Source organism: Lissotriton helveticus, chromosome 12 (genome assembly GCF_964261635.1).
Source record: "Lissotriton helveticus chromosome 12, aLisHel1.1, whole genome shotgun sequence".
Classification (NCBI taxonomy): domain Eukaryota; kingdom Metazoa; phylum Chordata; class Amphibia; order Caudata; family Salamandridae; genus Lissotriton; species Lissotriton helveticus.
Window position 1 is genome coordinate 454,639,874 of NC_136073.1, and position 14,222 is coordinate 454,654,095.

The 14,222-nt window shown below is 41.3% G+C and overlaps 1 protein-coding gene across 5 annotated transcripts in view; it reads left to right on the forward strand.

Moving 5' to 3' along the window:
* DNAAF1 (dynein axonemal assembly factor 1) overlaps positions 1-7,766 on the forward strand; it is a 504,693-nt gene extending 496,927 nt beyond the window's left edge. For all 5 annotated transcript variants that reach the window (XM_078669123.1, XM_078669125.1, XM_078669127.1 and 2 more), the window contains 2 exons: positions 971-1,340; positions 7,464-7,766. In XM_078669123.1, the coding sequence (XP_078525249.1) occupies positions 971-1,340; positions 7,464-7,570 (477 nt within the window). In that variant the 3' untranslated portion in view covers positions 7,571-7,766. The remainder of the gene's footprint in view (positions 1-970; positions 1,341-7,463) is intronic.
* Positions 7,767-14,222: the final 6,456 nt, after the last annotated feature.

Below are 14,222 nucleotides of genomic sequence, written 5' to 3' on the forward strand. Positions count from 1 at the left end.
AAGGGCATGGAATGCGTTGCTCACCACGGCTCATGATTTTCACAGGTATTTAGGTTTCCGTTATAGCAATAATGTCCTTCAACTGAAGTTTTTAAATGACTTTCGATATTGTATTTGTATTTTTCATAACAAAACGTATTTTCTTGTTTTCTTTCTTGTGCAAAGAAGAATAACTTCTGTTTACACAAGTATTTTATTTGAATTCTTTTGTTTCCTTTTTTTTAATTCTATTTTGGCCTTGACCAGAGTATCAAACAACTACGCACCACTTTCGCCAGCTCAGCAGACGTAGGTGCCAGGCGAGGCCTGCGCCTACTTACTGGGTTTCAGAAACCGGTCAGGAAGGCCTTTGGCCATGTGTAGTGGGTGCTGGCCACGGACTGTGACCACTGCCCTCGTGCATCCTCTGTGCCAAGTAGTACACACTGCTTGTGCACTTTTGTCACGAGTAGAGGGTAGTAGGCACCTGGCTGTGGCGTAGTGCCATAACTGTGCCATTTCTCATGGAAGCAGAACCATCTGCACGTGGTTTCTGGCCAGCAAATCATAGGTTTTAGTCATACCCTAGGCCTATCTTTGAAGTATTTTGAAATCGGGAGGCAGCATGCACTCAATCAAGTAAAGCAGACATTGGGAAAACAAATCAATGAGAAACAGCACAATTTAGCAGAAGGCCAGAGGAGGAATGGAGTGTCAGAATGTGCCAGCCAATGGTATCAAAAAGACCTTTACCTAGACACCTTTGCAGTTTCGGATGTTGATGTATGATGCAGACTTTGTATTTGTTTAATTGGTCATACTGGCTACATCATAGAGAATTTCTCCAACAATAAAACAAATGATGACACTTTCCTAGAACGCCGGTCCCGCACGTTAGTTAGAGAGGCGCTATAGTTTTAGAGTCATGCACAGATTCAGAATTGTTATTTTTGCATAAAGAGATGCCTCATTTTCGTTTTTGTAATTTCAGCCAACATATCGGCCAAAAATTGAAGTCATTTCTGGGGACGACGAAGACAGTGAATCTGAATGGGAGTCATCGGATAATCCGCTGATTGCAGAAATTAAAGAAGGTCTGACGTCAGACACCTTAAATATGACATCTGGGAACCACAAACACATAAGGCCACACATAGAAGAAATCAGAGAAGAAGCAAATAACGTCCTAACCTTCATCGAGATGGAGGAAACTGATGAAAGGATTTGGCCAAAAGTATTAATTGAAGAGATTTCTTCTGGGACCTTGGACGGTTTGTCAACTTTGTCAGCTCAGAATGAAGTCGAAAATACATGGAAGTCAGAAGTAGATGAGAACCGATCCGCTTTGTCTGATTTTTCTGGTAAGGTTACTATATATTTGTGTCGTCAGGCATTCCCTATGCAGAATCAAGTGTTGGCCTCGTAAGCATTCAAACAAAGGAACATCGTCTATATTTTCTCAACAATGCTAGTTGCTTAATTACATCATGCAGCTTTGTGAAATGGCAGGTTTTCAAAGAAGATTTAGATGAGATGGTTCTGCTTTAGAACTGATCAGATTGTCTTGTCTTATGAGAGCCTTGCCATTTTTCATTCTTGAATTGTTATGTTTTGGAATACTGCATTTTTTAAACCCCCGAAAGGTATCGTTTAGTCCAAAAATGTGATTTAACCAGGTCTGATTCAAGATAACGTAGCTTACCATAGTTCTTTGTAGCTTATGCAACAACAACATTTCTGTAAATGAAAACATTCTTAAGATCTATCTGAAGTGAAATTGTGTTTTATTTTGCATGGTATTCTTTTGTGGTTGCATTTATTTAGCCCTTTATATCTTCATGAGGTAATTTAGAGAGCATCCTTTTGTGTTTAATTTGGTGGTGCCTCCTGTCATATGCTGAGGTACTGGGAAGTGGACCTTATTTTTTCTGCTTTGTCAAAAGGTGAGAGGACATTTTTTGTGCAGACCTCTTTATTCTCCCTGTGAATGCTTAGCAGAGAGCGGTGTTTATGTAGAAAAGAAGCTTCTTCGAGCCTTTCCTAAAGAAAGCTGACCGCTTTCAGGGTAGGATTACTGCCAGAAGGCCATGCAAAGCACCGCACCGGACAAAGAATGAGAACGAGGGTGTGTTTGAAGATGACACAGTGACAGAACCACTTTGTTTTGGGAAGGGACGTAAGAAAAAGATGCAGAAAGCTAGAATACAAAGAGAAGAGATGGGTGCACAAGAAGGAAGTGTTAAACACGTGGACACATTTTAGGGAATTTGGCTTGGTGGGGTGTTTTATTAATCAAAGAAATCACAATCTCTTAGCTGAGAACATGTCGATTGGAAGATTAGATTACAGTGCTCAAGAGCTAGGAGGTTATTGAAGATGACTGGGCACTAGATACAAGCTAAAATGGTGTTCGACTGCACATAGTTCAAGAGGAAATGAACATGAAAAAGAAATTGGTTACATTTCATAGAAATGGACGTAGACTAAGCAGCTGGTTTGAGTCAAATAATAGTGGTGGAGTCATACATTGTACATTGAAAGTTTTCAAAACCTTTAGCTGTTATTTCACTGTATGATTTTTCGTGGCATTAGTGAAGAGAAACTGTGATATATATATATCACAAAATTGAGATTAATATTAGCCACCATGTATAATTTTACACTTGCATAAACATTTTAAATTGATATAGAGGTGGGCAGTTATAGGGCAACGACCAAAAAATGCAGAATTCTGATGGCTGCTTCATCAGTGTGCAGATTCCTCACCTGAATCTTCCTAGTCACCGGACTGGATCTGGAAAATCTCGCCAATAGCTTGTGTGCACTAGCAGGTGGCACCATCGGCTTCCATTAGGACTCCAGCTCTCTTTATGTCAGTTCTTTTTTTGCCCTTGTTCCATGTCCACTGAAACCCTGCTTCTGCCGATTTTGCTACTACTGTTGCTACTTTATCAAAACCCGTTTGTACTTTAACAAAAGGTTTGACAATAGGAGTAGATTTTAGTTACAGATCCATCCAAAGATTGCCTGTTTTGCGTCAGTATTAAATGTGACTCAAAGTCCTGTCACAAATGGTCACTGATGCCCCCAAAGCCACCAGGGAGTGGGAAGGAAAAGTCTACATCACCTGGAACAAGAACAGGGTTGATCCTTTCCTGGGGGGTGGGGCAGGGGGTTCTAGTTCAGATCACCTTCAACATTCAGAAACTTGAATCCGTCTTTGCCTTCCAAATTGGACCCGATGTCGAACCTGAAGCGGATGCAGCACTACCCTGGGCCATCGTTTACTCCTCAGCAAGTTGGAGCCCTCTAAGTGGCCATACTTCAGTGATTCATACTGATCCAAGCTCCCTTTGGCGTGCCTTCTGGCTCCACTGACCCAATGGTGGCTCCAGGTGAACTGCTGCTGGCTGACTCAACCCATGCGCTAACTGGCCCTGGATAAAGTTAGGCCTCAGCACTTCCAGCACCAGACTGTGAATCCACCCCGGTACCCCAGGTCTAGCTGATCTTTCCTCCATCTGTGCCACTTACTGCTCTGGTGGTGCCAGCTTCACATAGAAATTTGGCTGCAGCATCAGATTCTGATTCTTCCTCAGCTAGGGCACTTTTCAGGGGCCAGGCTTTTTGGAGAAAAGGCAAATGCGGTTCTGAAAAATAGCAAAGCCATGGCTTGCTTCTTGGGTGTGCTATCCCTAGCTCCCCATTTCCACCAGCAGTAGTATAGAAAGCTCTGGGTTACTCTAGGGGCCTTGCCTTCTGCCAGCAGCAGCCATCACAGGCCATCCAGCAACATACAAAGACTTTTTGGGGCATTAGAGGCAGAGATAGTGGCACGGGTCAAGGACAGTAGCAGCATCAATCTTCCTGCTGTTTGTCCCCAGGCAATACTTCCAACCCCCTATTTTTTGCCCTTGATAGGCATCTGGGGCAAGTAAGGTCAAGATAAGACCTTGTTTACCCTGCTAGCACTTGATTACATTGGACATATGGGTTTTCCAGATTCTCAAAGTAAGTTATTCCCTTTCCTTTCTAGACACCCCTCTTCACATTTTCCCTGTTTTCACCCGGATATTTTTTTCCACATAAGATTCTCTCCAAAGAGTAGTTGATGTTGTTCACCAAATTGGCTATCAAACTTGTACTTGTGACTGATCTTAGACCTCTAAGTTCTGAACTTGTTCCTACAGAAAGCACGGTTCAAGATGATGATCTTGGTGCAGACTTTGCTGGATTTGGACCACAAATATTGGATGTAGTCGGTGGACCTGGAGGATGCATACATGCATACCATTCCTCTAGTCTTACAGGAAGTATCTCCATTTGGTGGGATCAGACCATTTCCAGTTCACGGTCCTTTCTTTCTGCCTTACATAAGCACCTCATGTATTTACAAAACTCATGTCTGTGGTTGCGACTCATCTTCATGGGGATACATGTATTTTCATACCATGATGATTTTCTGAAAAGTTGATCTCCTCTCAGCAAGTATTGGACCACCTACAGAAAACAGGTCCACTCTAGGAATTCCATCAACAAGTCAAAGTCTCATCTTCAACCTTCACAGAGGAAGTATTTTATCAAAGCCATTGTGGGCACAGCTACCTTGAAGGCCTTTCCACTTCCAAAGTGAGTCAGGCATAATCAAGCTATATTCAGGAGAGAGCTGCTGCTTTGGCCCTTCCAGTACTGTGGCTTCTGGGCCTGTTAGTCTCAGTCATCTTGTTGGCTTTCCAGGGTCAGTAGCATATGTGGTCCCTTCAATGGAACCTACATCTGCAGTGGACCCTGCACTGAGGAATCATCTTGGATAAGACATGTGTCTCCAAAAAGGCAATTCAGGACTTCCAACAGTGGATGACTTATGCCAGTCTGACCTGTGGCAGACTGTTCTCTCTACCCTCTCTGGAACTCATGCGTTGTCTCTAGGTTAGACAGGCCACTTGGAAGAGTTAGAGAGCAGAGACTTCTGGTCTCCAGTGGAGTGGTCACATCACATAATTCTCCTTGAGATGCATGCCATATGACTCTCAATGCTTTTCTGCCTTTTATCAAGGGCAGGGTGATCCAAGACAACACAGGGCAGCTTGGGATCATGGTCCCTCATGGTGTCATGAGCCTTCTGTCCAGAGGCCTGACACTTAATGGTATCTCTCTGAGAGGAAGTCATCTAGAGAGGTCACTCATCAGGGCAGGTGAAGTCAACAGGAGTCATCTTGCTGTTCACAAGTACCATCTACACTCAGAGGTGATGCAGGGCACCTTCGCATGGCGGGGTGAGCCCTTGGACAACTTTTTGCTATCTCTAAAACACTCAGTGCCAGATGATTTGCGATATAGAGTTTCCCTCGTAAGGGTCTCTTGGAGATGTGTCCTGGCTTCAGTGGCACGTCTCCTCCTTGGGCATCTTTCCATGAATTTCTTTGATCCCATGGGTGCTATAGAAAAGCAGGACCAACACACCTCATTCTGATAGCCCCAGACTGGGCTCAGTGGGTTTAATACTCCAAACGTTTGATCTTGAGCATATGCTCTCCAGTTCGGCTGCCTCTTTGGAAGGATATGTGGAATGAGCGTTTGGGAATAATAAGGTCCCATGTCAGTTATTTTATCCACTGCTATTACAAACTCAATCTTGTCAACTACACTGCATGACTGAGGCAGTGGAAAAAAATAGGAGACAACTAACATCAGTGCAGGGCCCATGGTGTCATGTCTGGAAATGACACGAAGTCATGATAAAGTGACGGCCACTGGTGCCATCTGCCAGTGCACAGGAGCTATTACAAACGTTTTACCACATCCTGTTTAGCACATGGGGAGATTCACATGGTGAAAAATCAGCAGTTAGATACGAGTGTCTACCAGTTACCTTAACAACAGGTAACCTAGTCATCCTATCCACCTATCTCTGCATTTCCCACCCTCACATAGAGTGCTGCGGATTGTGATCTTCAGGTTATGGCTCTGCCATCAGGAACACGAAATGTGCAGATAAGGGTCACTCGAACAAGGTAGTGGCCTTGCCACCTAATTCAGGTTTGCTGGACTGTCACCATTTTAAGTTGTGCCTCCTTCATGACAGACCACCTTATAAGCCACAACAGTTTTTTTGCAGAACATGCAAACATCCCATATGTGCTGAGAGAATAGTGTGAGGCAACCGGGGACACCTTTTTCGCAGCGACTGGAAAAATGCCTCTGCTTTAGGTGTACATCTGCATAACCAACACTTTATGAAGACAGTTCTACCATTTCACGTGGGCATGGAGAATTGCATGCACAGAGTTTTACCCCAATGTGCCCCTGCCATGCTGACAGCACCTACATTGGGGAATAAGATCCCTGCCCAAATAGCAGGAATCTCTAAATGTGGCAGTCCCCCATCTTCTGATCATCTCTAACAGCAGTAACTTCGTGATCTCACTTCCAAACTCCAAGTAACCCTTGTGCAAGCAACCCTTGCAAAAGCAAAGCCACAAGAAAACTTTTTGGGCAATTTTATTTTGTCCGGAAGAAGACAGAAATCCATGTATTTTAATTCCGGGAACCTACTTACTCCTAGCTAGAATATTTACCTTCAAATCTAGACAATCCTTGGTGAATGTCTCCCTTCTCATTTCCGTAAAACGTTCTATAGCATATTGGTTGCACAGTGAAATTTTGCCAAACAGCCAGTTGGAACAAGATCCAGGGCCCCAAGTCAGGTATCACTACTGTCAGCACACTGTAATTCTGCCTATTATTAGTGACGATAAAAGCAAAGAGCACAAGACAGTGATCTTGGATTTATATCTGAGACGTATTTTTTATTTATATATGTCCAGAGCGTTCTCCCTGCTGATTGCAAACTATTTTTGATACTAAGTTGCCACGTGGTAAGAATGGCAAGGTCAAATTCAGCATCATCTCACTCCCTACCACTAAATGTTGTCTCCGTTCTCAATCTATAGTTTTTTTCTATCCATATACATTTGCTATCTGACCTCTTGGCCACCTTTTAAAACTGTTTAAGACGCTTATAGGTTTGCCATCAATTATGGTCGAAGTGGGGAACACATTGGTTTAACTATGCAGAATATGTAATCACCTTCACTTGCTAATTTATTTACCACTCTTCAAAATGGAGATGACTTAAGCTATGATTTAAATTATGACATAAGTTAACACGTATGAGTTGAAACATCCAAGATAATTTACTTCCAAGATAAGCAACACGACACACCCCCTGAGACGGCATTTCTTTTCTTTTCTTCAGATTTTAACCATATTCATGAGTATATTGCTTTTGTAATCTATTTTGAGGTTATTCCTAAAGTCTTGGAAAGTGACCACATGACTTTGTTTAATAATGATACTGAATGAAATATTTAATAGTTTGATAATTAAGGTTTTCATGGAAACACAAATGTTCTTTGTACAAATGTCAGCCATTACAAGCTTATCACTGTTCACATTCCGTATTTTCCCCTTCAATTGTGCAGATCGTTACACTTCAGAAGACAAGAAACATGGTGAAGCGGAGTCTGGAGAATCCATGTTTAACACACAACAGCCTGAAGAAGAGGACATTGAGTATGGCTTAGACTGAAGAAAAGCCCAAAGCACACCTTTAGTGGTGGGAGTTAAACTATGTCTGTAACTTTGGAAAAGAGTTTAAACGCAGAGGAAGACCAGGTCAAATCCTTATTGCCTGTAGTTAAAGCAGGCCCCATTGTTTGTTGTGAGTTATGATGAGTGTCAAAACCCACCCAATCGCGCACTGTTCACGTGGTGCTCCGCACCTTATTCGTTTAGTGTATTTATCACCTCTTCAAATGACTACGTTTGACGTTGTTAACACATATTTTTAATCATAATTTGTAACCATATTTTATCATTGTGTTATTCATAATCCTCATAACAACATTCATTTGTACATTTTGTTTCACAAAATAACTTATAAGCCTTGATACATTTCAACATTATACATTTGATCATTTAATTTTGTGAAGCCCAATGCATTTCGGCAACCATTGTTGCCTTCATCAGGGGCAATTCTGCAGAGAAATAAAAATAAAAACGTATTGTGAGTTATTTTGTTATGTGTTGTACATGGGGTTTTTTTTAAATTTCTAAATTCCTTAGTGCCTACCTTTGCGCATCAACTTTATGGCGGTATACCTTTACGGATATCAATGCGTCTGATGAGTACTCTGCATAAATAAAAACGAAAGATCCACTATGACTAATTGTCGGGTTCTAGATGGAACGGATTGTAAAGTCCTTAACTAGTTACGTACCTCGCAATCTGTATTACTGTTATCTGAAACAACAAACGAGCATATGCTTTATTGTACACGACGTGATGCCACAAGAATGTTAGATATATGCAACACGTGTAATCAAAACGTACCTTGGCTTCACTTATGTTCTTGCTCTACAAAACAATATATGCCACGTGGTTAATGTCAAGTATTTAAGTTTTGACGGTAACCATTAGAAATTAAGGCCGCTAGCGTACCTGATACTGGTTAACTCTCTCCTTCGACCGAAACAACCGCTGCCCTGTGCTTGTTGCCGTGTTACCTCCGTGGCCTACGCGAATAATACATAAACTCCGCATCCTCGTGGTGATTGCGGAGTTATAGAAATAGAAGACAGACATATCGAAAAGGCGAATCAATCCAAGTGCAGTTTCCTAAGCGCCATATTAGTGTGGCAGAAAACGGTATTTCACGGATACTTCTAGTTATGAAATCTACTGTGGTGGTTGATATTTAACTGGGTTCTTCCTCACATAAACGTGAATCTCATTAGATGTTTATTTGCCTTTGATTTACAATCGCTACTATAATCATAAATGCGTAATGTTGACCATGTTCACAATAACGTAACATGTGTCACGTGGTTAATACGGCGATTGCCCCAAACTATGATTCTACGTTGTCTGATAAACATACTGTGTCAGAGTGTAATAATTGCGTATATGTGTGTCTACAGTGTCTTCAATACATCGAGTTGACCGTATCCCTAGCAACATGACATGCATCACGTAATTTATACAGCGTTATGAATTTAGAAATTTAAAAAAAAAAACATGTACAACACATAACAAAATAACTCACAATACGTTTTTATTTTTATTTCTCTGCATAATTGCCCCTGATGAAGGCAACAATGGTTGCCGAAATGCATTGGCCTTCACAAAATTAAATGATCAAATGTATAATGTTGAAATGTCTCAAGGCTAATAAGTTATTTTGTGAAACAAAATGTACAAATGAATGTTGTTATGAGGATTATGAATAACACAATGATAAAATATGGTTACAAATTATGATTAAAAATATGTGTTAACAACGTCAAACGTAGTCATTTGAAGAGGTGATAAATACACTAAACGAATAAGGTGCGGATCACCACGTGAACAGTGCGGGATTGGGTGGGTTTTGACACTCATCATAACTCATTACTGATCTAAGGACTGACGACCCTTTATGATCGCGGCACCAATTGATGATTGAACAAATATAATTTTTCTAAACAAACGGAGTGCTCTCCACGTACCCCATTTCCCATTGTTTGTTGGCCACTCCTGGATATTATGTTAAATGCATTATGTTAGGCATGCACTATGTTTTGATTAAATCTTCAAGATTGCCCTTTAAGTTGTTAATATGGGTGCTTGAAATATTTTGTCAATGTTCTATGTCTTCTTCCTGCCCACAGGATGTAGGTTATACTACCTTGCCATCTTTGCTCATATCACCCCCCGGCAAGTCCTGTTCCCCTACGGAAAGATAAATAAAGTCCAACAGGCTCTTCTGTAAACCACTGGTCCCTTGTTCTTGCCTATGGAAGAGGCTGCAAGTGCCCAGCATTAGCCCACATTGTCCAGATACTACTATATGTTTAAGGTAATCATTGACAATGTAAACAATTCCATTGCACTGACTCTCGGCGACCAATGTTGGCCATCTGAGACTCTAGTTTGGCTAATAATATCAGCAAAAAATAATAAGTGTGGGCAATTCACAACTTTAGACCCACACAGTTGAATGAAGCTAGAGTCATTTACAAACGTATGGTTAGGCTGAATTCATGATAGTGGTGTGTGAAATCACGTAACTTTTTTGGGGAAAAATTCAGCTAATTTATAGTAAAAGTGGTTTGCCCGTATCACAAATGAAAATTAGACGTAAGGGTATACTCGTGTAAAATATCACGTGAAATAATGGCAGGACATTGTTTCCAGCAGAATATTACTGTCCTGCAAGACCTTTTCTGCACGAACCAGTTTCCCAGACTGGAGATGCGCAAAGTTGCCTGATGTGAAGTTCCAGGAAATGTTGTATAACATGAAATTTGCAAATTTTGCCAAATTTCTTATGTGTAATAAAATTGAATCCAGGCCTAATCTTCTTGACCTTGATGTGGCTAAAAATAGCCATCCATAAAATATTCCCTTTAATAGCACACATGCCGTAAACCTGCCAAACATTTTGTGAAGGAGAGGACAGACAGTATTTTTGTGGAAGCACTCTGACAAGGCAGCGATAGACCACAGCATTTACCTGAGAAATACTGGGACCATTAGCTGCTGGTAGGTTCAATAATTGTGACAGTGTACACACACTAGCTCTATACACTTTTCAGAAATGTCTTCCTAAGTGATAATGATAGCCTAATCTATCAGACGGTTTCTACAGCAGAATAGCAAACAATTAAATTAGGTAGAAAGAAATGAATTTATGTGTTTATTTTTTTAATACCTAATGAAATATTTGGACACCTATTTTCTTCATTGTTCCTACCTGGTGTATGGGATGTTTAAGGTAAACAAATGTGTTTGTATGCATTTTTTGGTTTCTGTAGTTGTTTATAACAATTTCAATAAATTATATTTATTAAATATGATTTGACTTTTCTGTCTACCTTTGCAATATCTCGTCCGTTGTCGTATTTGCCTACCTCTGCCATTCTGGGAGTTCCATGCGTACAACACTATTTTTCCGAACACTTTATTCGAATCGTACGGGAATAAAAAAAAATTAAAAAACAGACACGGCAGTTGACTTTGATTTTGGCGTTAGTATATAAAACATGATGACCACAAAACACATACAAATAAAATATTTCAGGTTGAGCACCCATGTTTTTGTCGTGGGGGAAGTGCAAGGGGCGTTTTTGTTTTCCCCAGTTGCTATAAAGTCGTCAGTTTCTGAATTTTCCATCTGATGGCAGCATTTTCTAATTGGAAGAGTGAGTCCATTGTAGACAGACGAAGTCTCACTAAACATTGTCGATTTAGGACGTATTTCAGTGCGGAATATATTTTTTAACACAATCTGGCCCTCACTTACGAGTGATGGATTAAGGGAGTCACAAACACCAGAGACAATGAGAGCAAAGCAACCATGCCTTCCAGTCCTCTGAAAAATTCAGAAGTAACTCATCTGGCACGGAGTAAGTGACTTCATGCCAGTGTGATTTCATGGTCACATGAGCTAGTGCTGTGTCCCTCAAGCATCTCCAGTGCCTGGCTGACCCAGACTTGCCCCAACTGAACAGTCAACCTTGGTATGTCAGACCTCATGACTGCAAGCTTAACCAGTTACATGAACAGTATCTTCCTCTGCAACTTACCGCCCTATGATTTGCATACATAAAACAATGAATGGCAAATTCACTGATCTGCTGCCCACAGCAAAAGTCCTCTTTCTGCCAATATAGACCAATGAGTCTTGCATTTCATATGTATCACCACACCGTGAAGCCCTCCCTGTGGAATGACTGCTCCACCATCACCCAAGACCTGACCAACACATCTCCAACCCACCAAGGTCAATTTAAAAAGCACAAGGACGCTGAGTAGTCATTTAAAAAAATTCTCTTTACAAGGATTCAAGACTAGCCTGACACTCCTGCCAGCCTTATTCGGTCCCAAAAGAGCCAATTATTCAACAGCATGCTTCACACAACAGCTGATGGCACTATCCCAATCAGATCCTGCTCCAAGAAGGGGAAACCCTCTCAAACATGGTACAATTACAAGTGGCGGACAGCAGATGCAGTATGGGACACCAACAAAACAAGGGGTGGCAAATACAGTCACAACCTTGTCACCCCTGAAACCTCTCACTGGAACAGTCACAAGTAGATTATGATAAAATAATTTTCCTAAATGTTTTTGGGTAAAACTTATTTTCCTTAACACCTTTTGAAATAATCTTGACATCCATACCATCTTGTGTGCATTTATGTGTGTATCGTGTGTGTATCAATATGTATGTGTGTGGTACTATGCATAGTGCAAACCTAGGCAAAAGGTACTGCAGGGCTGTACAAGATCATAGGCAATCCTAGACTCAATAAATGATATCAGAGGTAGCTGGGTTCTGGGAGCAGAAGTGGGCCGCTACTGCATTTCTGTTGTAATGTTATATAAACAGGTGCATCTTTCCCTAAATTGGAGTAGTGTTAGGGCGGTCTGGATGAATATGGGGGTGTTGTTCCAGATGATAGGTGCATAAAAGGAAGAGGCGTGCAGCTTGTTGTTTCACTTTTAAGTCTGCAGTCTGATGGTCTCCTGGTTGCAGTTGTGCCAAGAAGTACCAGAGACAGTGAACCTATCTGCAAGATAACTGAGCATGCTGGTCGTGATGGCTTTGTAAATGATTTTAAAATGGTGGGGGCCAACAATGGGAGCCAATGACCTTCTACCAGGATAGTAGTGACATGTTCATATTTCTTCAGATGCTGCATGAGATATTCTGCGATATGGGGAAAATGTGGAGCCTGAGAGACCATTGAGCAAGAAATTACCACCATTCGGATGAAGGAATACAAGGGATTGGGCAGCAGTTCTGAAGTTGCTTTGTGGAAGAAACAATTTCACTTTCTTTAGAGAGACAGTTGGTACAAGGCAATGAGTTCATTGAGTGAGAGGATGATGTCCAGTGTGAATCCAGGTGAATTTGTATTCATTGAAAGTTCGAGTTTGAAAAGTTCGTATTATATAGCCATGCTTGTGCTTTTTCCTGCTTATTTTTCATAGCAAATAATAGGAATTCTGTCTTGGTGGGTTTGAACTTCAAGCAGGCGCTGCACATCCAGGTCTTGATAAACTGTGGCAATGTTTGAGCCATTGGATGTCTGGAGCAGAAACGACTTTCAAATAGAGTTGTGTATAATTGGCATGCTGGTGAATTGTTATACTATTATCTGTGAGTACAGCCCCTGGACGCTTTATGTAAAGGTTGAAGGTGACAGGGCATAATATAGAATCCTGGTGGGTGGCAGAGGTAAAAGGGATCTTTTGGGACTTGGGGGTGGTCATTCAAATGAACAGGTAATTCATCAATAAGGCGTTGATCACTTCCCACAAGAATACCATCAATGTTGCTGTTAACAGAACAAGGGCTTTGTTATAGGTGTGATCTTTGCAGTGGCTCAACCTCTTGCTAACTCCAAAGAGAAGTGCACATCTAAAACCAACATCTTCAAGGTTCAAGAACAGATAAACCAGATCAGTCAACACATGGATTTCACACAAGCACACAGCATCTCCACAATGGTCCATCTCCACAAAATTAAAATGATTCTCCTCCAACAGCCTTTCTGCAGATTACCAGCCTGGCCTGCTTTGATCACTGAATGTCAAGACACATGAATAAAATCTACAGGAACTGGAGAGCCTTTCCACTTTTTCATAGTGTCAGTAGTCTTGTGGCGGTCGGCAGAACCTGAAGGTGGCTACTTGGGTGGGCTACCTGCTATAGCACATGGTTGAGGTGGACGATGGGGTGGAAGATGCATGAGTTTGTTGGAATATAAAAATGGATACATATTAGAGGCAGAGTTAAAAAATCAAGTGTTGGAATTAGTTGTGCAATATGCGCTATTGTCACTTTATTATTACAAGCACTTTATGAGACAACTGGGTGGAAAGCACTATTGCCACTTTAGATATTATTAACACTACTACACTCTGTAGATTTTACAGACTTATCCAGTATTGGGGTATCTTTCATAGATTCACATGCCTGAATCATTCCCCGTCGCCGAGGCGGGAGTCCCGCGGTAATATTATATACAAAAGCAGTGCCTTAGTAAGAAACTGTAGTAGGCTGACAAGATAATAGGCCCAAAAGGCCCAAAGCTTAGTAGCCTATCTACCTCATGATATGAAAAGAAATAAAAAATAGTTCCAACCAATCAGCTGCCAGCACCCTCTAGAACCTTCCCAGCAGAGGCAGTTC